The following is a 26,174-nucleotide window of genomic DNA, read 5'->3' on the forward strand; positions in this document are numbered from 1 at the left end:
TACAGTCATGTAAGATTTATGAAAACTCCTTCACTCCTAACATTTGTACACAAATGGACAAAAATAAACTACTTCATAGTATTTCATGTTATATATTGAACAAAAAAATATTTATTTGCCACTAACTCAGTATAAAAATACATTTTTTGTTAGGTATTGGCAAAAGTTAAATTAACTTTAGACATGAGGCCCTATACTCGTAGTACTGATTTCAGAATAAATACAATAATTACACTATTATTACTTTGTGCATTACCATTTCATATTAGTTATTGTGATGTCAATACAAAATTTATCCCTCAGAGGACACTTCAATAAGGCATTTTTTCCCAAAAATGGAAGGCAAAGGTGACCCTAAACAAGAGAACTCTGATGGTAAAATTGCCACATCACATCACAAGGCCGGACTCTGCATGGCCACAGGGGCAAGCACACACACTTGGCACTCCTGCACACGTGTTCTGTGAGGTGACACCACATACACAAAAATATTACTGAATCTTTCTGATTAGTTTCTAAAAATATAACTTTTCACTATACAGTTATTTAGCTTTATTGGGAAAGGGAAGGAAGTTATAATCAGAAAACATTATGATGCATCTGTTACACCAAACTAAAACTTCACTGGGAGGGAGCAATAGATGCTTTGCTTCTATGAAAAGAAGTGTAATTACAAGAAAGACTTTCATAAAAAGTCTGTGAAAATGGGAGAAAACAATAAATGAGGTAACTCATTTTTCTTTCACACCTTATTACCAGAACATACTTTCTCACACTCCATCCTATTAGGGAGACAAACCAACATGAAGTAGAATATCACATGTCTGTATGGCAATATACCTGCACCTGAAGGCACTCCTACAGCCCTCCTAAAAAGATGGTGACTTATCTCCTTCACACTTCACGTCCACACACACACACACACACACACACACACATGTACAAATAAAATATTAAATATTTTATTGTATAAACTCCTACTGCGGATGTATTATCCCTGAATGGAAAAAGAGAAATGGAATCAGCCCACCGGATCTCACTTGCTTCCCTCTCCAGCATCTTTACTCTGGCTCTGCTCTGCCTCCTTTCCCTCACTGTCCTTAGCAGGATCATCTTCATCCTTGTCCTTCTTGTTTTTGATCAGTTCCATGAGGGAGTCAATGCGAGTGGGTTGGGCAATCTGCAGCACCATGTGGGCCTCCTCTAGGATTAACAGGCCGTTACGAGCATCACCCACTGCCAGGTTGTGTCGTCTGGTTACGTGTTCCTGTAGATGCAGCCAACATTATACACACCCAATTTAATATTTAATGATAACTTAAATTATAAAGTAACTAATGTATAATGATGTGGTATAAAAAAAAAAATACAGCCTAATAAAATATAATTTTCTTCACATGCCAGCACTCTTCACATTGTCATGAAATATTAAGAAATTATATTGCCAGCCAGACATATCTGCATTATATGGAACATCTGTTTTTTAAGTCAGAAGTCAATAATTTCTTAGTAAAGAAGAAATCAAGGGAGATGTGTTTCTTCATACTTGGCAGCCAGTCTTACCGCCCAATCTTGGTGTGATGGTAGAATGGTGAAACACCACTTGCATGGTAGCTCTGGGGAAGAGGTGTGGTATCCTTTGATGTGACGCCTCCTGAAGCCCCATGAAGTGTATGCTTTCTCACAGAATGGACATGGGTATGGTAGGTTTTGGCCTGAATGGATACAATAGACAAGGATAGCCAATATACAGAATAATCTTATAAAAAAAGTTCTGCAGAATGATATCCTGACCAATGAGATTTATTCAAGATGAAAGATTGCCAAAACATTGAGTATAAGGGAAAATGTTTGGCAATTAAAGGTGGTATTATTAAAATGAGTTAATGATGCTGTAACAGCAAAGTCAAAAGGCAATGATCTCGGCTTTTACCCCGACAGATATGGATGCACTGATACTGCATCTCTTAAGGTGAAACTGACAAGGAGGCTGCAGCAAACATCAGTTGCTAGTTTCTATAATTTCTCTTGATAAAAAGGAACCCTGCTCCCAAAATAACACTGCACTAGACTAACTATCCACCTTTGGTCTTTCAACTTCAGGGGGTGAGAGAAAGTGCAACAGAGGAGTCAGATATGAACGAGTCAATTGGACCGTATGGTTCACTACAGACATTTTGGAAAATGAAACAAAGAGAAGAATTGTTGTAGTCTGACAGGGAGAGTACATGTTTCAGGCCTAAGTGACGTTCATCTGAATGTCCAGAGTGTACCTGAGTGCTAAGAGATGACGCTGGTATTGGGGATGATGTGCTTTGTGGTGCTATTGGACAAGACTGGATGAAAGTCATAAGGAATGTTGTGTAATTCTAATGTCTGACACTGGATTTGTATGAATGAGCAAAGTCAGAAGGGCACATTAATAGTGTTGGTAAAATGTAGCTGAAATAGCCAATAATAATAATAATAATAATAATAATAATAAACAGTTTATTCTTTAGGCAGTTAACAAACTGAAAATGTACAGAGGGGGTGGGGAAATACTTAACATTTATCCTAAAGCTACGTCTAATCTAGAAGGGATAATACTATTGTTTGATGGCTCGCGATTCCCATGGCTCGCACCATGGTGGGAATCATGCTGAGTCTGTACTGGTTCGTGCGCCTTTATACCCGAGTTTGTAGGCACCAGTGAATATGAGAACAGTTAGAGAAGAATTAAATACTGAGATTTTGGAATTACTCAAACTGCATAATGCAAAAAGAGAAGAAAATGATTGAGAGCTGACACAAATACAAAAGAAGATGAAGCATGGATAACATGGTGGGCAAAATGAAAATGATGAATACCTAATGGATGTTTAAAAAAAAAATTATTGTTTCTATCCCACAAGAGATCAAGTTTGATCTACATCAGTGGTATTCCAATTTTTATTTATTTATATTTTTTTCAAAAAATAACCTGGAATGACCCCACAAAGAGAAAACATGGGTGAAAGTTCCAACTACACTTTTAAAGATTTCCCAAGAGCTTAAAAATTGACTTGCTATGCAGTGTTGCCATGATTGCCACTCTTGTGTTTACTTTGCATCAGTTACCAGCAGTTTTATAGCAATAATTTACTGTCAACAGTATAACCTAACTTAAAGGTGAAAAATGTTTGCTTTAGAGTTTGTATTTTTCTACATGCACTAGCAGAAATCTCAAGAACTCTACAAACATAATAAACATAATCTTTGTAGAAAGTAATAATAGGATTGCAGGAACATGGAAGAGATAATTAATAAGAAAGTAAATTAATGAAAGCAGAGGAGAGTAAGGGAAAGGGGGCATGGGAAAGGAACAATAAGAGGTAATGGAAGAGGAAGAACAATAAGAGGTAATGGAAGAGGAAGAGCAAGGTGGCATGTGAGGGAGAAGCTGAGGGAAAGGAGAATATGGGAAAGGGAACATTAGAATGAAAGGAAAGAGGTCATTTGAGATGAAGGGGAAAATTGCATGAGAAGAGGAGAGGACAGGGTTGAAATAGAAGAGGGTTAGTAGGCCTAAATTAAAAGAAAAATTAAGAGGACTGACAAGGAGAGGAAGAGTAGACAAGGAGTGACAAGGTGAGGAAGATCTATAGCCTTTTTAAAACTTGACCTTCTGTGACTTCCAGGAAGAACAGGAAGAAAATTTGTCTATTACATTGTCATATGGCAACTCCCTTGACAATTCATGGTTTACATTGATAATGGACAAGCCACTAAGACATTCCTGTGACTGTGTGGATTGCAAATATATTTTTATTAGTTTTAATTTGAAAACTCCATTCTGCTGTTGCCACCATTATAGGTAGAGTTGCACAGATCCTTAGAGCTACCCACAAGTTTGGGAATACTTCAGTAAGTTTCATTTCATACAGGAAGGTGAGAAAATCTATTGCCGGTTCACTGGAACGCAAATCTGGGACACTGTAGCTCCATGGCCAGTTCCTTTCCATAAATATCTGAGTGTCTTTCATGAGAAAGTGTGTTACTGAGGTTTTGGCAGTGAATGACGATGTCTGTTTCAGGCATATTCTTGAACTTTAAAAGCACCTTGAACATTTCACTGATCTCTCTCAAGGTCTTGAGCCTCTCATTAAGAGAAAATCAATGTCCATAACCACATTGAAGAATGTAGTCTCCATCCTCTTGGGTGCAACACTGACAGGTTCATCTGCACACTCATAACTAAAGTGACACATTCTTACTTCTTACTCTGTTTTCTTTCAGCACAATTTCTATGTTTATCTCTTTGCATATTTCTTTCACAATAGTCAGTGCATCAGCAAAACCTGTATCTCTGTAGCTGACAATATTACCTCTGGTCTTTTTAAGCATATCAACAGTGACATGAAGCTGCATTGTAGATGACTGCAATAGTATGGTCACATATTGAATTTTGCTGAGTATATCATACCATACAACTGAGCAAAATGTTATGATCCCCACTTCCTCTGCCAATGACCAAGCCTCAACTTTGATGATAGGGTCAGCTACTGATTCTCTGATCTCCAAACATGCCTCCATGCTTTTTACTCTGCTTTCCCATCTAATGTCTGACCATGATTCCGGAGTGATATTGACATGTTTTAAAAGAATTTGCCATCTTTGAGGAGAGGTTGAAAACAATGTGAATACTTTTGTTAAATATCCAAAGTAACAAGTAGCATCTAGGGAGCTCTTGGCAGCATCAGCTAACATTAAATTTCAAGTATGGGCACCAAAAGGAACAAATAAGACCTGGCAATTCAGCTGAAGAAAACTGGCTTGAACACTATTTATTATTTCCTTTCATGCTGGCACCACTGTTGTAAGACTGACCTTGGGAATCCTCAAATAAAAACTTAAGTTCTCTCAGTTTTTCTATTAATAGGGATGATAAATTTAACCCTATAGACTTCTCTACCTCAAGTAACCCCAAGAAATGCTCTTTTATCACCGGCTTGTTTTCTAGAGCCACTACCCTTATCAAAAAGTTGTTCCTTATGGCTGAAATTCAGGAGTACAGTCTAAAATAATAGACAAAGTATTCTGAAGCCTTGATATTGTTCATGATTCTCTGAGCAATCTTTGCACTGATAGGTAATGTTAATTAGTTCATTTTGGATAATTTGGCCAAGGTAGTAAGTCTGACTGCTTGCGTTACTTTCAACCATACATAAATGATTCCACACAAGGCTTTGTATGCAACATAATTTACATCCATAAACATGATGCATCCCCAACCTACATCCTGCAAGCCACTATCCTTTTAATTATGTGTGTGTGTGTGTGTGTGTGTGTGTGTGTGTGTGTGTGTGTGTGTGTGTGTGTATTTCTAGTTGTGAAATACAGGACAAGAGCCACACTAGGCTCATGCTGTCCCATCTCCATACTGACTTTTATCCAAATTTTCTTTAAATTTATGGACTATCTTGGCACACAGAGTCTCATCATTAAGTTCATTCCACACTGCTATGCTCCTGTGAGGAAAGCTATGTTTCTTGATATCTTTTCTGCAAACACTCCTTATCAATTTCCATATCTTCTGGTACCTCTTGTATCTGGTATCACAAGATCATCCCTATCCAACTTTTCAACTTTTCCATCCCTTGCGATATTCTGTATAGTGCTATCGAACCACTTCTTTCATTCCTTTTTTCAGTGTAATCAAGCCCAATCTTGTCAATCTCTCTTCATAACTATACCCTCTTAGGCTTGTAGGTATTCTAATTGTAGCTCTCTGAATTCTTTCTTTTTGATATCCTTCTTCAAATTTGGTGACCACACTAATGCTGCATACTCTGGTCTTGGATGTATCATTGTTATTATCAATTTTTTTCTTTTATCGCACCATCATCAGTGTAAGAGAATGCCATCTTGATGTTTCTCAGCAGATTATGTTTCTCCAATAATCTTGTTTACATGCTTTACAAATGACAGTTTATTAGAACAGGTTACTCCCAGATCTTATAGTAATTTTCTTATTTCCCAAATACAAGGTGCCTTCTTTTCTCGCACTTTTTCCAAACTTCACCACACTATATTTCTTGGCATTAAGTTCCATGTTCCAACTCATTGACCATTCATTTATCTTAATTAGATCTTGATTCAGAGCTTTGCAATCTTCTTCATTTGTTACTTTTCTCATAATTTTAGCATCATCAGCAAAGAGACTCGTATAGCTTGTCATCCCTTCCATCATGTTGTTTACATATATTGCAAACATAACAGGTGCTAGTAACAATCCTTGCGGAACTCCACTCATTACTGGTCTCCATTTCAACTTATTGCCCCTGACTACTTTCCTCATTTCTCTGTCCATCAAGAAGTCAGTCATCCATTTTAATGATGACCCTCCCAATTTTCCTATATTTTTCAGTTTCCACATTAACCTTCTGTATGGTACTTTATCATATACTTTTTTCAGGTCTAAGTATATGTAGTCAGCCCATCCATCTCTCTCTCTTGCACTGTCTGTTACTCTTGAGTAGAAGCTAATCAAATTTATTACACAAGATCTTCCTTCTCTGAATCCAAATTGTCTCTCAGTTATCACACTGTTGCCTTCCAGGTATTTTAACCATCTGTTCTTGATGATCTTTTAGTAAATCTTTGCCACCACACTTGTCAGCAATACTGGTCTATAGTTTAATGGGTTTTCTTTACTTCCAGCCTTGTCAATTGGGGTAATATCTGCCCGTTGCCAATCTTTAAGTGTTCTTCCTTCCTACAAGGTGGTGCTGATTATATTGTGTATCACTTTGGCTAGTTGTGGGCTGCAGTCCTTTAGAATCCAGTTCAACACACCATCAGGTCCCATTGCTTTCCTTACATCCAGCTCTTCCAACATATTCTTTATTTCCTCTGTTAATGTTACTACCTTTTTCAGACCAGTCCCATTTTCTATCATTATTCTTTTTCTCTAAAATAATTTTCTTTAGTAAACATTGAGTGGAAGTATCTGTTGAGCACTTCAGCCATCTCTTTTGGGTCTTCGACCATTTCTTCTCCAATTTTTACTCTGCTAATGTCTTCTTTATTCTCCAATTTTCCATAGATAAATCTATAAAACAGTTTTGGTTGGTCTTGATTCTTATATACATATATGTATATAAGGTCTGGTTGGTCTATACATATACATTTATCAACAACATTCTCTTCATAATTCTTCTGCTCATCTCTACATATTTTGACATATTTGTTTCTTTCTTATATAATTGGTAGACAAGTCATGTCTCTTATTTTCTTCCATTTGTTCCATGCTTTTTCTCTCTTCAGTTTAACTATAGCACATCTCTTGTTATACCAATCCTTCTTTAATAGGTTTTCTGTTGATTTCTTAGGCACCCATTTCTCCACTCCTTTATTATAAATGTTCAGGAAGGTGGTCCACTTTTCTTCTATGTCATGTTTGAAATACTTTGTTCCAATCCACTTCATTGAAATACTTCTTATCCACTTCACTGAAATACTTCCTAAGCTGTCCAAAATTTGTCTTATAGTTCAACCATTCTCTCCTGTGGTCTTTTTTCTTGTACTGATGTTTTTATCCATTACTAAGAACTGAATCAATGCATGATCACTTTTACCTACAGGGTTTTTGTGTTTTAAATCTTCTACTATGGCTTGTTCCTTTGTAAAAATTAGATCCAACATTGATGGTATTTCATTTCCTCTTAATCTTGTATCTTCTTTAACCCACTATATAAGAATATTCTCAACAGCCAACTCCAGTAATCTGTTCCTCCATGATGATTCACTACCTTCTGTGTTCCAACTTTCCCAAGATACCTCTGTGTGTGTGTGTGTGTGTGTGTGTGTGTGTGTGTGTGTGTGTGTGTGTTAAAGAGGAGGGAGAGAAGATGGTATAGCACCCCCCCCCCCTCTGAGCCTGATGCCCTTAGCATTTGCTAAACTTGCCTAATGGGAAAATCAGCCCTGGAGGAGGGTGGTGGGCCTACTATGTGCCTGAGTGGCAGGAAATGTATGAAAATACAGCAGACACTCAAAAATATAATTACTGCATTTGGTGAAAAATTTCAAATCCACTGGAAGTGAAAGAGGACTCTTGGCTAGATATAGGAAAATATGGTCAAAATTCGGAAGGGCTCTCAGAGACCATACCTGGTAACTGCTGGATGGGAATTAAGTCAGTAAGTCACTTGTATGTCATTGACCACAGAGGCTGGCAAATACCTTACAGCACTGGATGATCCATTAGTTTAACTGGATATAAGAAGAACATGATGAGCAGAAAGGATTGACAGATTGTACGGTTGTAAATGAAGGGCTAAAAGGCAGATGGGATGAATGTAGTTGTGAGAGGTGTGTCTGAGATTGCTGTATCACTGTGTGTGTGTGTGTGTGTGTGTCTGTGTGGGTGTGGGTGTGTGTGTGTGTGTGTGTGTGTGTGTGTGTGTGTGTGTGTGTGTGTGTGTGTGTGTGTGTGTGTGTGTGTATTTACCTAGTTGTGGTTTATGGGAGGGGAGTAATCTCATAGTATCCCATCTCTATATCTATTTAGTCTGGTCTTAAAAGCACTGACAGTTTTGTCATTTACAATGTCTTCACTGAGTTCATTCCATTTGTTCATACTTCTGTGAAGAAAACAATACTTCTTAATGTCTCTTCTACAGTTAACTTTCTTCAACTTCTTATTGTGTCCCCTTGTACTCTATGTGTCTAAATTTATAAAAACATTCTGTCCATATTTTTCATACCATTTATCATTCTACAGATGTTTATTAAATCTCCTCTCTCTCTCCTATTTTCAAGGGTAAGAATTTACAACATTCTTAATTTCTCTTCATATGATGATTTACTCAACTCTGGAACCATCTTAGTGACTGCTCTTTGTACTCTCTCTAATTTTATAATATTCCTCTTTGTATGAGATCACACCAATCTTGGTCTTATCATGGAAATCAACAACTTTTTTTATAATTTCTTTATCCAAATATGAGAATGCCATTCTTACTCTTTTTAGCGAGTTCATCGTCTCTCCAGTAATTTTATCAATGTGTCTGTTTGGAGTCAAATTTTCAGTAACTGTTACTCCCAAATCCACTTCCTCTTTTGACTTCTTTAACTTCATACCTTCCATCTCATAATGAAATTGTATTCTTTTCTTACTCATACCAAACTCCATTACTTCACATTTACTTAAATTGAATTCCATTTGCCAAGATTTACTCCATCTATTTATCTTATTTAAATCATCTTGCAGTATAATACAGTCATTTACATTTTTCTATCCTTCTCATCAGCTTAGCATCATCCACAAATAAGTTCATATAACTATCTATTTCTTCATTTATGTTGTTCACATATATTACAAACATTATTGGTCCCAACACTGACTCCTGTGGGACACCACTAGTTACTTTCAGCCAAGATGAATTTTGGTCTTATATTACAATTCTCATCTCTCTATCATCCAGATAATCCTCCATCCACTCCAGCAGTCTTTCTCCAATTTTTCCATAATTTTTTTATTTTCCATAGCAATCTTCGGTGTGGTACTTCGTCAAATGCCTTCTTCAAGTCTAAGTAGACACCATCCACCCTTCTCTCTTCTGCACAATATCGACTCCCCTTGAATAAAAGGACAATAAGTTTGTGGAGCATGATCTCTTCCTCCTAAATCCAAATAGACAATTTACTAAAACTTTATCTCTTTCCAGGTGTTCCATCCATCTTTCCTTTATTGTTCTTTCACATAGTTTTCCTACAACACTAGTCAAGGACACTTGTCTATAATTTAGTGGATTTTCCTTATTTCCTCCTTTGTATATTGGTGTAATATTTGCTCTCTTCCAATCTTTTGGTACTCTTCCCTGTGATAGTGATGACTGAATTTTATCAGCCAGTTGTTCTCTACATTCCTTCAATATCCAGTTCGATACTCCATCTGGACCAGTTACTTTATTTACTTCAAGTTCTTCCATCATCTTAAGTATTTCTTCATAACTGACTGGGACTGTACTTAGTATATTCCTCACCAACTTAAATACCGATCTGAAACTATTGTTCATAACCTCTGCCATATCCTGTGCATTATCAAAGATTTTTCCTTCAACTTTCAATCTTGATACACCTTCCTTCTTCTTCACCTTCCCATCAATATGTCTAAAGAACAGTTTGGGTTTATTTATACACTTATCTATTATATCTCTTTCATAGTTTCTTCTCTCCATTCTTATTATCTCAATGTACTTGTTTCTAGTATCAGTATATTCCTCCCATCTGCTCTCAGTTTTCCTCTTCTTCCATCTATTCCAAGCATTTGATTTACAATTTCTAACCTCTTTGCATTTTGTATTGAACCATTCTTTACTCTTTCTACATCTCACTCCTTCTTTAGGTACAAATTTCTCCATAGCAGAGTTATATATCCTCATAAATTCATCCCACTTTTCCCGAACATCTTCTGCATCTTCAAAGTCTTTCCAGTCCATGGCAACAAAGTACTTTCTTAATTTTTCAAAGTCAGCTTTACCATATTTAAATCTTCTTACCTTATAATTTTCATCAATGATTACATTTTCATTTTTCAAATTAAATTCCATCAACACATGATCACTTTTACCTAGAGGGCTATCATAATGTATAGTTTCAATAATTTCCATGTACTTGGTAAACACTAAATCAAGTCCTGATGGTTTATCTCTTCCACTAAATCTGGTATCACAATCAACAAACTGAGTCATCAAGTTTTCCACTGCCCAGTTCAACAGTCTATTATTCCATGAGCTCTCACTTCCAGTAGTTGTTGATGTCTCCCAATTTATCTCCTTACAATTAAAATCACCAACAATAACTATATCACTACTTTCCATCACTATCTTTTCAAGACCATTTAACACATCTACCAACATCTCTTCATACTCTTTTTTTCACCAAGGTGGCACATACACTCCTACATAATTCATTATCCTTCCATTTCCACTTCTAATCATCACTTGTAAAATTTCAGACTTGTCTTCACTTTTTATTACCTTCTCCACTTTAACACATTTTTTTAGTCAGAATTATCACTCCACCTCCTCCTTTGTCACTTCTATTTTTTCATCCATAAATCACATTTATCATCACCAATGTCAGGAGTTCCCCATTCATTTTTCCATTTTGTCTCACATAGTACAACAACATCCATTGCGATTCTGCTTAACAACTCATTTAACTCCATTTCAGTTGACATTAATCCATTTACATTAGTATAACATATCTTACTTACTATTTAATGTACCATTTCTTTTTTCTCTTATTTCTTACTCTCCAGAAAAACTTCTCCTCTGTTCGTTGTTCGTTTTTTTGTTTAGCCTCATTCACCAGCTCCTTTTGCTTCAACCTTTCAGTCTCATCCATATCCCTGTTTATCTATACATTCTTATATTCTTCATCTCCAGACAACCTCCAAGACCCATTAATTATGTGTGTGTGTGTGTGTGTGTGTGTGTGTGTGTGTGTGTGTGTGTGTGTGTGTGTGTGTGTGTGCTTACCCTGTTGTATTTACCTAATTGTAACATACAGAAAAAAAAAGAGCAGTGCTGTAAAACTACAACCTAGACAAACTCTCTAGATGATAGATCTCCCACATTAGGTACAATTCATTCATCTAGCCAAAAATATCTCCAATAACTTTGCTTCTTCTTCTTTCCCTCCTCTATTTCAACCAGATGGCACCACTGCTATCACATCTATTTCTAAAGCTGAACTCTTCACTCAAACCTTTGCTAAAAACTCTACCTTGGACGATTCTAGGCTTGTTCCTCCCTCTCCTCCACCCTCTGACTACTTCATGCCACATATTAAAATTCTTCACAATGATGTTTTCCATGCCCTCGCTGGCCTAAACCCTCAGAAGGCTTATGGACCTGATGGGGTCCCTCCTATTGTTCTCCGAAACTGTGCCTCCGTGCTTGCACCTTGCCTAGTCAAACTCTTTCAGCTCTGTCTGTCAACATCTACCTTTCCTTCTTGCTGGAAGTTTGCCTACATTCAACCTGTTCCTAAAAAGGGTGACTGTTCTAATCCCTCAAACTACCGTCCTATTGCTTTAATTTCCTGCCTATCTAAAGTTTTTGAATCTATCCTCAACAGGAAGATTCTTAAAAATCTATCACTTCACAACCTTCTATCTGATCGCCAGTATGGGTTCCGTCAAGGCTGCTCTACTGGTGATCTTCTGGCTTTCCTTACTGAGTCTTGGTCATCCTCTTTTAGAGATTTTGGTGAAACTTTTGCTGTTGCCTTGGACATATCAAAAGCTTTAGATAGAGTCTGGCACAAAGCTTTGATTTCTAAACTACCTTCCTACGGTTTCTATCCTTCTCTCTGTAACTTCATCTCAAGTTTCCTTTTTGACCGCTCTATTGCTGCTGTGGTAGACGGTCACTGTTCTCCTAAATCTATTAACAGTGATGTTCCTCAGGGTTCTGTCCTGTCACCCACTCTCTTCTTATTATTCATTAATGATCTTCTAAACCAAACTTCTTGTCCTATCCACTCCTACGCTGATGATACCACCCTGCACTTTTCCACGTCTTTTCATAGACGTCCAACCCTTCAGGAGGTAAACATATCATGCAGGGAAGCCACAGAATGCTTGACTTCTGATCTTTCTAAAATTTCTGATTGGGGCAGAGCAAACTTGGTATTGTTCAATGCCTCAAAAACTCAATTCCTCCATCTATCAACTTGACACAACCTTCCAGACAACTATCCCCTCTTCTTCAATGACACTCAACTGTCCCCCTCTTCTACACTGAACATCCTCGGTCTGTCCTTTACTTATAATCTGAACTGGAAAATTCACATCTCATCTCTAGCTAAAACAGCTTCTATGAAATTAGGTGTTCTGAGATGTCTCCGCCAGTTTTTCTCACCCCCCAGCTGCTAACTCTGTACAAGGGCCTTATCCGTCCATGTATGGAGTACGCTTCACATGTCTGGGGGGGTTCCACTCATACTGCTCTTCTAGACAGGGTGGAATCAAAAGCTTTTCGTCTCATCAACTCCTCTCCTCTAACTGACTGTCTTCAGCCTCTCTCTAACCGCCACAACGTTGCATATCTAGCTGTCTTCTACCGCTATTTTCATGCTAACTGCTCTTCTGATCTTGCTAACTGCATGCCTCCCCTCCTTCCGCAGCCTCACTGCACAAGACTTTCTTCTTTCTCTCACCCCTATTCTGTCCACCTCTCTAACGCAAGAGTTAACCAGTATTCTCAATCATTCATCCCTTTCTCTGGTAAACTCTGGAACTCCCTGCCTGCTTCTGTATTTCCACCTTCCTATGACTTGAATTCCTTCAAGAGGGAGGTTTCAAGACACTTATCCACCAATTTTTGACCACTGCTTTGACCCTTTTATGGGACTGGCATTTCAGTGGGTATTTTTTTTATTAGATTTTTGTTGCCCTTGGCCAGTGTCCTTCCTTCATAAAAAAAAAAAAGAGAGAGATACAACATTGCAAAAGAGGCTGAGGACAGTCAGTTAGAGGAGAGATGATGATAGGATGAAAAGCTTATAATTCCACCCTGTCTAAAAGAGCAGTATGAGTGGAACCCCCCCATACATGTGAAGCATACCGTATTTACTAGTGTATTACACGCACCTCTGTATAAGACGCACCCCCATTTTATAAGGATGTTTTGTGGAAAAGAAATTTATTGTTTCATCATAAAGTTATGTAAAAAAAAATTGTAGTGTGTGTGTGTGTGTGTGTGTAAGAGGGCCACTGGCCAAGGGTAGCAAAAATTTTTAAAAGGAGAAAGGCCTACTTAATGCCAGTTCCCATAGAGACATCAGATAAAAAAAAAAAAAAAAAAAAAAAAAAAAAAAAAAAAAAGAGGATAAGTTTCTTGAAATCTCCCTCTTGAGAGAATTCAAGTCATAGGAAGGAGGAAATATAGAAGTAAGTAGAGAGTTCTAGACTTTACCAAACAAAGGGATGAGTGATTGAGAATGCTGGTTAACTCTTGCATTAAAGAGGTGGACAGAATAAGGATGAGAGAAAGAAGAAAGTCTTGTGCAGCTAGGTTGCAGCAGGAGTGGAGGTTCGCAGTTAGCAAGATCAGAAAAGCAGTTAGCATGAAAACAGCATGAATTCTTGAGAGAATTCAAGTCATAGGAAGGAGGAAATATAGAAGTAAGCAGAGAGTTCTAGACTTTACCAAACAAAGGGATGAGTGATTGAGAATGCTGGTTAACTCTTGCATTAAAGAGATGGACAGAATAAGGAAGAGAGAAAGAAGAAAGTCTTGTGCAGCTAGGTTGTAGCAGGAGTGGAGGTTCGCAGTTAGCAAGATCAGAAAAGCAGTTAGCATGAAAACAGCAGTAGAAGATGATAGCTAGAGCTGCAACACTGCTGTGATGAGAGAGAGGTTGAAGACAGTCAGTTAGAGGAGAGGAGTTGATAAGACAAAAAGCTTTTGATTCCACCCTCCCTAAAATAGTGGTGCTAATGGAAGACACTCCCCTCCCCACTTCATAGACATGAAGCAAACTCCATATATGGACAGATAAAGTCCCTGTACAGAGTTAGTAGCTGGGGTGGTGGGTGAGGAGAGGGGGGGAGAAAAACTGGCAGAGACGACACTGAACAACTAACTTCATAGAAGCTGCTTTAGCTAGAGATGGTATGTGAAGTTTCCAGTTTAGATTATAAGTAAAGGACACACTGAGGATGTTCAATGTGGAAGAGGGAGACAGTTGAGTGACACTGAAGAAGAGGGGATAGACATCTGGAGGGTTGTGTCAAGTTGATAGACAGAGGAATTCAGTTTTTGAGGCATTGAACAATACTAAGTTTGCTCTGCCCCAATCAGAAATTTTAGAGATCAGAAGTCATATGTTCTGAGGCTTTCCTGCATGAGCTGTTTACTTCCTGAAGGGTTGGATCTCTCCAATAAGACGTGGAAAAGTGCAGGGGTGGTATCATCAGCGTAGGAGTGGGTAGGACATGAAGTTCGGTTTAGATCATTGATAAATAATAGGAAGAGAGTGGTTGCCAAAACCCCTAAAAGATTGTGTAATTTGTCCTCACATCTAGTGTGATGCAGCACTGTACCTGTGCAGTACTACTATCACATCTAAAATTGCTCTCTCTCTCTCTCTCTTCCCTGCCCTCCTCTCCCTTCCATCCTTCCCTCCCCATTCCCTCCCTCTCCCTTTCCTGACCTCCTCCCCCTTCCATTCCTTTCCCTTTCCTGACTTCCTCCCCCTTCCCACCCTCCCTCCCTTCCTCCCTCCTTTCCTCCATCCCACCCAGCCTCCCTCCTCTCTCTCTCTCTGTGTGTGTGTGTGTGTGTGTGTGTGTGTGTGTGTGTGTGTGTGTGTGTGTGTGTGTGTGTGTGTGTGTGTGTGTGTGTGTGTGTGTGTGTGTGAGAGAGAGAGAGAGAGAGAGAGAGAGAGAGAGAGAGAGAGAGAGAGAGAGAGAGAGAGAGAGAGAGAGAGAGAGAGAGAGAGAGAGAGAGAGAGAGAGAGAGAGAGAGAGAGAGAGAGAGAGATCCTGATGATTGTTAAGTTGAATGAGATTGATCAAGAATGAAAATGGATGGAAGGAGCATAAATGTGAAGGAAATGGATGGAGGAGAAATTAAAAGGAGTAGGGAACAGGAAAAGAGAATACAGTAAAATCCCTCTCATCCCCTCCCCCTTGTCAATAGATAGAGGAATTGAGTTTTTGAGGCATTAAACAATACTAAGTTTGCTCTGTCCCAATCAGAAATTTTTGAGAGATCAGAAGTCAGGTATTTTGTGGCTTTTCTGCATAAAATGTTAATTTCCTGAAGGGTTGGACATCTACAAAAAAGATGTGAAGAAGTGCAAGGTGGTATTATAAGTGTAGGAGTGGACAGAACAAGAAGTTTGGTCTAAAAGATTGTTGATGAATAATAGGAAGAGAGTGAGTGACAGGTCAGAATCCTGAGGAACACCACAGATTAAGAAGAACAGTGACTGTCTACTACAGCAACAATAGAACAGTCAGAAAGGGAACTTAAGATGAAGTTACTGAGAAGGAAGGTAGTTTGGAAATCAAAGCTTTATGCCAAACTCTGTCAAAAAAATGTTTAAGGCAACAGCAAAAATTTCACCAAAATCTCTAAAAGAGGATGACCAAGATTCAGTAAGGAAAGCCAGATCACCAGTATAGTGGCCTTGATGAAACCCATACTGGCCATCAGACAGGTTGTGAAGTGGTAAATGTTTAAGAACCTTGCTGTTGAAGATAGACTCAAAAACTTTAGATAGGCAGAAAATTAAAGCAATAGGATGGTAATTTGAGGGATTGGAATGGTCAGCCTTTTTAGGGACAGGCTGAATGTAGGCAAACTTCCAGCAAGACAGAAAGGTAGATGTTGATAGACAGAGTTGAAAGAGTTTGACTAGGCAAAAGACAAACATGAAGGAACAGTTTTGAAAAACAATAGGAGGGACCCCATCAGATCCATAAGCCTTCTGAGGGTTTAGGCCAGTGAGGGCATGGAAAACATCACTGTGAAGGATGTTAATGAGTAGCATGAAGTAGTCAGAGGGTGGAGGAGAAGGAGGAACAAGTCCTGAATCATCCAAGATAGAATTTTTAGTAAAGGTTTTGACACTTTCTATTAATGAAGGAGTTTTTGGCTAGTTGGAGAACAGACTTGGCATGATTCCAGGCAGAAATATAAAGCCCATGAGATTCTGGTGATGGAAGGCTCAAGTACCTCTTTGTGGGCCACCTCTCTATCATGTATAGAATGAGAACAGGTTGTGTTAAACCAAGGTTTGCTAGGTTTAGGTTGAGAATGAGTGAGGAACGTACATCTCCATGCCAGACACTATCAACTCTGTTGTGCACTCAAGCGCACAGAAATGGGTCTCTGACAAGGAAGCAGTAGTCATTCCAAGGAAAATCAACATTATATATCCTTATGTCCACCCAATTAGTAGAAGCAAAACATCAGAGGCACCTCTGCTTAGGGTGATCCTGAGGAGGGATAGGAGCGATAGGGCAAGATACAGATATGAGATTGTGACCGGAGGAACCCGAAGGAGAAGACAGGGTGACAACATAAGTGGAAGGATTAGAGGTCAGGAAAAGGTCAAGAATTTTGGGTGTATCCTCAAGACGGTCAGGAATATGAGTAGGGTGTTGCACCAATTGCTCAAGGTTGTAGAGGATAGCAAAAGTACAGGCTAGTTCACCAGGATGATCAGTGAAGGGAGAGGAAAGCCAAAGCTGGTGGTGAACACTGAAGTCTCCATGAATGGAGATCTCTGCAAAAGGGAAGAGAGTCAGAATGTGCTCCACTTTGGAAGTTAAGCAAAGAATTTTTATAGTTAGAGGAATTAGGCAAGAAATAAATTTAGATTGAGAGTGACTCTGTAGTCATAGCCAGATGGTGGAAAACTTGGAAGATCAAGAGCGTGGGCACAAGAGCAGGTTAAGTCACTGCATACATAGATGCAACATCCAGCTTTGAACTGAAAATGAGGATAGAGAAAGTAGGAGAGAACAGAACACTTGCCTCAGACACCTGTGCTTCAGTGATGAAAAGACAATGAGGTCTGGTAGAGAGGTAGTGTTCTACAGATTAAAAATTAGGTCTAAGGCTGCAAATGATGCATTACCTATATACTACGAAAGTGTGAAACTCAAGGAAATAATGTGCAAAAGTCAGGATAGTAAGAATTTGGGACTCAGGGTGAAACTCAAAAATTGTGAAATTTGGATACAGTGAAACTCAGGGGGTACCATACTTCAATTTTCACCTGAAAAGACAATGAGCTGAGAAGACAATGCAAAGAGAAAATATAAGGAATTAAATAACTGGAGACTCTTCTATTGCAGCTAATCCTTTGAAGGAGTATTTAGGAACAGGTGTCATATACACCTAGATAAATGGATAATAGCAACATAGCCATACTTATGATAGTGAATGAGTGGTAGGCAACAGCCAGGCATTACTTACAAGATGGGTCTTGGGGAAATTCTGGTTGTAAGTTAACAGCACTGGAGGTCTTTTCATGAGAATTCCTTCTGGGGATGATGTGGTGACTGGCCTTGTCAGAGGACTGTTGTGAAAGAAAGCCAGAGGCCATGCTAGCAGAAGTGGTAGCCACTCCAAGGTTCTTAAGGCTCATATCTGGCTGCTGCTCCATGAAGCTCACTTCTGGTGGTGGAGGTGGAGGTTCCAAATCCTGCTCCAGCTCATCCTCTGGATATTCCTCTGGCTCCAACTTAACCTCCAATAAATTCTAAAAAAAAAAAAAAAAAAAAAAAAAAAAACATTGTCTCAATATAAGAATACTAGAGAGGAGATTCTCAGTTGTTGCTCTCCCTTTCAGTTTCCTTTGACACTGCACAAGGAATATAGTAATAAATTTTTTTCCAATCTGGTTTTAGTGAGTGGCCAGGCCGTATCTTTATTATCTCCAAGGACACAGAAGGCATCCATGGTGGACCTAATATGGTTAGAAGATACACCAAGTACACACTACCATATGATTATGTTAAAAGAAAAATAATTGAAAGCCAAAAGGTATCTACAAAGAACCATGTTGGAAAGAATATGCTGAGATGGATGTGCACTGTCACTGTGACATGCAACAAGTAAGAAAGTAAAGTGACTTGTATTAGAGTATATCAAACTTTATCATTAATAAAGTGATGGGAATGGGTGGGTTAGGTTGGACTTGTCATGTGGACAGAAAGGAAGTGGGTGAAGTCAGCTATACATTAGGGTATTAATAAGATTAAGGTAGATGTAGAAGGAAGAATTAAGAACCAAGGACCTGAGAAGTTGTCAATAAGATATTCACTTAACTATAATTATGGAAGCTGTCATCATGTGATTATAGAGACCCACAGAAATATTGAACCTATCTTGAAAATTCCTGATTTTGAATGTGTTTTTTACATTTACCTATCTCCATCTCTCTCTCATGCCTCTATCCCTCCAAGAGGTATTCCAAGGAAATGCTAGCAGCAGATAAATTTCCAAACACTTCCTCTGTTGTTCAAACTCTCCTCCTTTATTAGCACTTCTTTTAAATGTGTTCTTTATCTTATCTTTAAATTTTCCAATTAGCCTTCCTCTTCTACTGGGAACCTTGATTTCATTCACATATTTTTTTCCCCACAAACTCTTAACTCTGCATCCTTTCAATATATCCAAATCACCTTAGAGTACTTCTTTTCACTCATTCCACTACTCTTCCCTTTAATCCATTACCACAAATTCCATGCCATGTCTCATGCAAACTTTCATTGTTCTGACACTCTCATCTTGTCACAACATGCCCTTCTCATGTAATTAATTTATGCAGGCTACTATGCTCTTTTCCATAACTCAGTACTGCTAAGGGAATACTATTCCTCAAACCTCTCTTTATATCTTACGTCTTTTACAATGTTTACATTACGTTTTTTAATCCTATGATACACTTAATTTTCAAAGCCCTCTCTCTTATTTCTTCTCTCTATGTTTGAAAAACACTGTGCTTCCTCCATTCTCTCTCCTCCCATGACTACTTCATATCATTCTATCAATGGTTCACTCACCCTATAAGGTGTACTGAAGTCAGTCACACACTTCAGCTTTCCTTTCAGACCATCACCTTACTCTTCCGAATTCAATTTTGGCTTCCTTCACATCTACAAACTATAAAGTTCATCCATTTCTTGAAGTTCCCCTTCACCTTTTGCAATTAGCCCAATGTCATCTGCAAACAGGTGTCACAATTCAACTCACTCTAATTAGCTTCAGCCATGCACTGACATTTCCCACTTTTGGTTTAATTTCTCATACGATCATCCACAAAAATATCAAACAATCTTGGCAACATTACACAGCCATGTCTCACTCCCATTCTTACTGCAAATCTCTTATTAAGCCCTCCTTACACCCTCATAGAAAAGCCAGTTTTCCTGCAATGATTTCCTTTAAATATACTGCCCTCACACCAGGAACTTTGAGAATATTCCATAGGGCTTTCCTGTCAGTCCTATTATATGCTTTCTCTGGATCCATGAAGGCTGAATATCTTTCCTATACCTTTCCTGCTTTAAGTTAACCTTCCCTTCACTTACTTCCATCAATCTCTTGGTCAAAATCTGTAAATACTTAACCTATCACACTAAGCAAATCTATCTGCATATAATAACAACACTTAACACTTACTATCTTCACCTATATGTAGAGGCACAATAATTGCTTTCCAACACTTAACCACTTTGTTTCTATGCATGGCTGTATATCAAGAGCATCCACTCTATCATTGGCTTGCTTCCATGTCTAAACATTTTGGAAGTTAATCAATCTATAGCTGCAGCTCTTATCACATTTCAGTCTGGCTATTGCTTGCTTCACTTCCTCTTTATCAACAGCTTAGCATAAACACTTCGTCTCCACCTGCTTCAGCACCCAAACTCAACAGTAAAAGGAACTTACACGAATATCTCTCTTGTTATCTGCATGATCCTCTAAGCTGTTGTCTTCCCCTTCTGGCCCTGTAGAACTTCTTTCATGGATGGGAGAGGACCTCCTCCGCTTGGCTGCTGGAGGTGGTGACTCATGTGCTCGTGATCTGGTCTGCAGAGTATGGGTCTGCGGGAGACATGGACAGTCATTAGGGGTTGACATCAGCCATCCTTTCTCTCTACATGGATCCCAACTAATGAAAAGAGTCAATAAATTATTTAAGTATTCAGTGAAAATTATTATTTGATAGGAGACTTTACTGTAATAAACATCTGCATATCAAAATTTGTTGTTTCAAGTACTACATATCTAAAATATCAGTTTTAATATACAGTGAAAAATGCTTCTCACAAGAATTACATGAAGACCTACAGTACATTACAGCAACTTACAGTTGTGTGTGAAACTATGGGGACAGTTATTTCACTTGCACTGCTGACTGCTGCAGCAACTGCTGCTGCTGCTGCAGTTACCACTGGATTTGAATTTGGTACCTCTGAGGTTGGTAGCAAATCCTGGAACATCTCCTACCACCAAGTAAACAACAAACATTAACTCAACATGTAATCTTTGTATCATGAGTATTTTTAATTATGAAGGTCAGTGTGTAAATTCAAGAGTATTCTAGCCAACAACATCTCTTATGAACTCAAGTAAAATAAGAGGGACACCTTTTCTATCCTGGCCCTGGTGTTCTGGGTGTCAGTGAGGCCACGCACTTGGAGAGCCTCAGCCAACTTCATGAAAGTGTGGAGGCGGGTCTGGGACACATTGACTTGACCTTCATACATGAAGGCGAGCACTGCTTCCAAGTCCTCGATGGGCACCTCCCTCAGGATGATTACTGGGTGTGGACATGGGTTGTTCTGGTAGTGACAGAAAAGGGATTAATAGAATTTTTCTTAAAACAGAGACAAGCTGTCTTGTCATTATTTATTGGGATAACAATGTACCTCTTGGAATAATGCATTTAACTGGAAGATGGCTGAGTGTTAAATCCTTTGTTGAAACAAATATTGTAAACAACAAGGCAGTCTATAATATATGCTTCTCCTTTTTCTGGTTCATGTGGTTCAAAGTCACAGGCACATGTCTCAGATAGTTTTTATCTAATCTTATACTATTCTGGCTCATTAAAATTTGTTCAAAGAACTCTTGTCTTCATTCAGTCAACACTCAAATGCCATATATCTCTGATGCAGTATCCTTGATGAGGCAACATCCAATAACCTTAAGAGAGGACAACTGTAAGCACTCTAACAGGGATTTATTCATATTATGGTTGTATTAACAATAAATGCTGTTCAGTGGCTGGTTGGGCTGAGACATTTCCATGTTCTACAACCAAAGACAGCAATTTTCATACTAGCTGTCACCTCACACCATGGCTATCAGGCTCACTATAAGTAGGTGCTGAATTTTTACATTACTCATAAAAACACCCAAGAAGTGGCCATACAAATTGGGAATTTGTATTAATTGGGAATATCATGGAAACGAAATTCCTGAGATTCTTCAGGCTTCTCCATCACCTAGAATTTAAAGAGTTTGAAATGGTCTCAGAGCTCTCTAGACTGGTGGATGTTGATGAACATAGAAAAGTTTGACCAAACAAGGAGTGAATGTGGATGCATAATTATGGAGGATGATAGGAAGGACTCCATCAGGTTCAGAAGCCTTTTGACTATCAAGGCTAGAGAGGACATAGAAAACACCATTATGAAGAATTTTAATGACAGGTCTAATATTCATTTAATGAAAAGATAGAGATAAAGGAGGAACAAGTCTTGTATCATCCTGTGTTGAGTTATTAGCAAAGATATGAGAAAAGAGTTCAGTTTTAGAGATAAAGTAGATGGCACAGCAGGAAAAGATGAAGATTATGTTGGGAGATATTTTTGAAGTCATGAGAAGAGGATCAGGTAAGATATTTACATTTCCTATAGGTGAAAGAGTTTCTGGGAAGTTCTAACATAGATTTAGCATGATTGTTGGGAGGAATATAAAGGGTATGAGTTTCAGATAAAAAGTTATGGCAGTTCTGAGCTGCCTTTCTATCATGGACAGCATGAGAACAAGCTGAGTTGAATCAATACTTACAAGCTATAAGTTAAGAGAAGGAGGGTGAAATGTATGCCACTATGTTTAGACAATCACCTTTGTCATACATTCTGCAAAAGAGAGATTATCTCTAACAGAAAGGCAATAATCATTCCACACAAAATCAGAACAGCACTTTTCATATCTTCCCACACATCGATGGCCTCACACATGTATGGAATAATTGAGTGTGGTAGGGAAGAGTACTTGGTATGAAGGAACCTTGTTTCAGCCTAAACTGTCCAAGTTGTGTAGCCAATCCCTGTGAAGGGATATTTTCTATTAGGGGGTGTTAATGAACATGAATGTTAAAGTTGTGTGCCTTGTCTTAGCTAACCATCTTTTGGGAGGGGCAAATATGACACTTGAAGTCTTGGCAAGATGTTGGAAAATCTTGATAATTCAAGAACATATTCACAAGAGCAAGTTGTATTGTTCATAGATGTAACAGCTAGGTTTGGTTTGAAACTGAGGCTAGAATAAATATGAGGGAATGGAACAGAGTCTTTTGTTAGAAGCCTCAGACACCTGGGTTTCAGTGAGGAAGAGAAGGTAAGAAGTGGAGGAAGTGAGGTAATATTCCATTGATTAGAAGTTAGATCTAAGACTGCAAATGTTGCAGGAATTAAACTGAAGTTGGAAGAGATATCAAGATAGCTTGGCTTGGGAACATTTATGGTACTCTTCTCAAATGGGACTGATGCAGGATTCTTCTTTTACCCATGAATAAAATTTTGGTGTGTACAGTGTACAAGTGTTTAAGGAGAATGTCCAGTAAAACAGGTTTTCACCACTCTATTTGTTTTACACAAAATTTTGCAGTGGTAGGGTAAAGCATTTATAACACTCCTATACCTTGATTTTTTTTATTTAAAAAAATAAGGCAGGCCCCCTTACAACATCCTAAAACAAAAAAAAAAGTATTTTTCATATGATATTGTGCCACATGTGTAGGCACACTATTTATCTTTAACTGAATATATTTGAAATTTTGATTCTTATCAATGAAATTTGAGAAAATTTTTTTCTTGCAACTTTTAACTTTGGGCAAATTTCACTTTTAACTTTTTTGTCTTTGGTCAGTTAATGTTATTTCCTAATTGCTTTTATCTAGAAATCAAAGAAAATGACAATTATTCCCTTTAAACTTTGTTTTTCTGATCAGGATGGCGATGTTTTGAAACTAACCTGCTATCATATATCCAGACCATCTGTCATCCATTGCACCAGTGCCACACTGCTCTAAGGTCCCTGTACCCACTCCTCCAAAGTGAGAGCAGCAGTTTTTAGAAAGGAAAAACAGTTCAGAAGATGAAGTCATTGATCCAGATTTCAGAGGCACAACTGAGGAGATAAACCCCTTCTACCTCAACCAAAATGACATCAACGAACTGATCAAAGATTTTGGTTTCACAAAGTCTAATGTGTTGAGACTGAAGCAGTGGAATTTGTTAGATGAAAATGTGAAAATATCAGACCAGAAAAAGCATCACCAACATTTTTCAAGCTTTTTTTACTTATCAAGATGAGCTTTGTTTTTGCCACAATGTGACCGGTGTGTTTGAGGCAATTGGAATTGCCAGTAACTTTAATGACAGCTCGTGTAGGAGGCTCAGAGCAATGCTGCTTCATAACAGGAACATGTATCCATTTCTTCCCCTCACTCACTCTGTCCAGCTCAAGGAGGAATACAATTATGTCAAGATCTTGCTAGATGCCTTGAAATATGAAGAGGTTATTGGAGACTTCAAAATGGTGGCCTTCTTGATGGGTCTCCAAGACAGCTTTACCAGATTTCCTTGTTATCTTTGCCTCTGGGACAGCAGCAACACCGTGGCACACTACTGCAAGAGGGACTCGCCACAGTTGACCGAGTCTAGTGTCAGGAAAAACATCATATGGGAGCCATTGTTGGATCCCAAAAAGGTACTGTTTCCTCCACTACACTTAAAACTGGGCCTTATGAAACAATTCATCGGAGCTCTAGATAACGAGTCTGCAGCTTTCAAGAATCTCCAAGATTTCTTCCTTAAGCTGTCCGCAGCAAAAGTGGATGCTGGTGTCTTTGTCGATCCAAAAATAAAGAAGGCCATAGAATGTAAGGAGTTCCCCAAGAGGCTCACTAGGAAGGAGAAAGTAGCATGGAACATCTTTGTACCAGTGGTTCTTGGCTTCTTGGGGAATCACAAAGCTGAAAACTATAGGAGCTTGTTGAGACCTTGGTGAGAAACTATGGCAAGATGGGTTGCAGGATGTCCCTCAAAATCCATAACCTTGATGCTCATCTTGATAACATCTTGAGAACATGGGGGCATATTCCAAGGAGCAAGGCAAGCGCTTCCACCAGGATCTACTGGACTCTGAATGCTGCTACCAATGGTCGTATGATGAAAACATGATAGGAGACTATATTTGGGGGCTGATTTGTGAAAGTAATTTACAGTATAAGTGTAAATTGTGGAAAACTACTCATTTCTAATGTTTTATTGTCTCACTTGTGTAATCCTAGAATAAATGAATCCTACTTCTGTATCATATTGTTTTGTTTCTATTTTGTGCAAATGATAGTTCAAATTTGCCACTTTGTCCTGATGAGAATAAGTACATTTCATAAATATTATTATCCTGGCCACAAAAACAAAGTTAGAAATAAATATCATTGTTTTTCTATGTTTTTTCTAGGCATAGGCAATTAGAAAAAAAACAGTTGTTACCCAAGAACAAAAATCATGTTACACAGTGAGCTCTTCATGTAGAATTTTTCTTATATGTAATAGCTAATTTAAAGTGATAAATGTGTATGTTTGTAGATTTTACTCCATTCTAACAATCCTGAAGCTATCATAGGAATCTGTGAAGAAATGGTTGAGTTTTAGGCATTTATATTAGCAAAAATGTTGTTTTGAGATATGTGCTCCTGAAAATTTGCATTACTCATTATTCTTTTATTAGCATCACTACACTTTATTATTACATTGTCTGTGTTGCTGCATCATTCCTTCATAATTGTATGTTAGAACAATACTTTGAAAAGTTATATTTTTTGCTCGAATAGCTCTTGGTTCCCACCCTATGCCTTTCTGTGGTGTGGTATTACCTTATCTTAGCCTATGGTGTGGTATGACCTTATCATAGCCTGTGGCATGATATTATCCTATCATAGCCTATGGCATGGTAAGCCTGTGGCATGGTATCATCTTATCATAGCCTGTGGTATGGTATTATCTTATCATAGCCTGTGGCGTGGTATTATCTTATCATAGCCTGTGGTGTGGTATTGTCTTATCATAGCCTGTGGCGTGGTATTATCTTATCATAGCCTGTGGTGTGGTATTATCTTATCACAGCCTATGGCATGGTATTATCTTATCACAGCCTATGGCATGGTATTATCTGATCATAGCCTGTGGTGTGGTATCATCTTATCATAGCCTGTGGTGTGGTATTGTCTTATCATAGCCTGTGGTGTGGTATTGTCTTATCATAGCCTGTGGTGTGGTATTGGCGTGGTATTGTCTTATCATAGCCTGTGGTGTGGTATTGTCTTATCATAGCCTGTGGTGTGGTATTGTCTTAACATAGCCTGTGGTGTGA

General features: G+C 38.4%; 1 protein-coding gene across 8 annotated transcripts in view; it reads right to left on the reverse strand.

Moving 5' to 3' along the window:
- Positions 1-76: 76 nt before the first annotated feature.
- Positions 77-26,174, reverse strand: part of LOC135091502 (protein bric-a-brac 1-like) — a 56,652-nt gene continuing 30,554 nt past the window's right edge. For all 8 annotated transcript variants that reach the window (XM_063989196.1, XM_063989197.1, XM_063989204.1 and 5 more), the window contains 6 exons: positions 21,152-21,346; positions 20,873-21,007; positions 20,451-20,606; positions 17,970-18,255; positions 1,564-1,715; positions 77-1,267 (listed from right to left, as the gene is read on the reverse strand). In XM_063989196.1, coding sequence (XP_063845266.1) covers positions 1,037-1,267; positions 1,564-1,715; positions 17,970-18,255; positions 20,451-20,606; positions 20,873-21,007; positions 21,152-21,346 — 1,155 coding nt within the window. In that variant the 3' untranslated portion in view covers positions 77-1,036. The remainder of the gene's footprint in view (positions 1,268-1,563; positions 1,716-17,969; positions 18,256-20,450; positions 20,607-20,872; positions 21,008-21,151; positions 21,347-26,174) is intronic.

The sequence above is a fragment of the Scylla paramamosain genome, chromosome 37 (assembly GCF_035594125.1).
Source record: "Scylla paramamosain isolate STU-SP2022 chromosome 37, ASM3559412v1, whole genome shotgun sequence".
Lineage (NCBI taxonomy): Eukaryota > Metazoa > Arthropoda > Malacostraca > Decapoda > Portunidae > Scylla > Scylla paramamosain.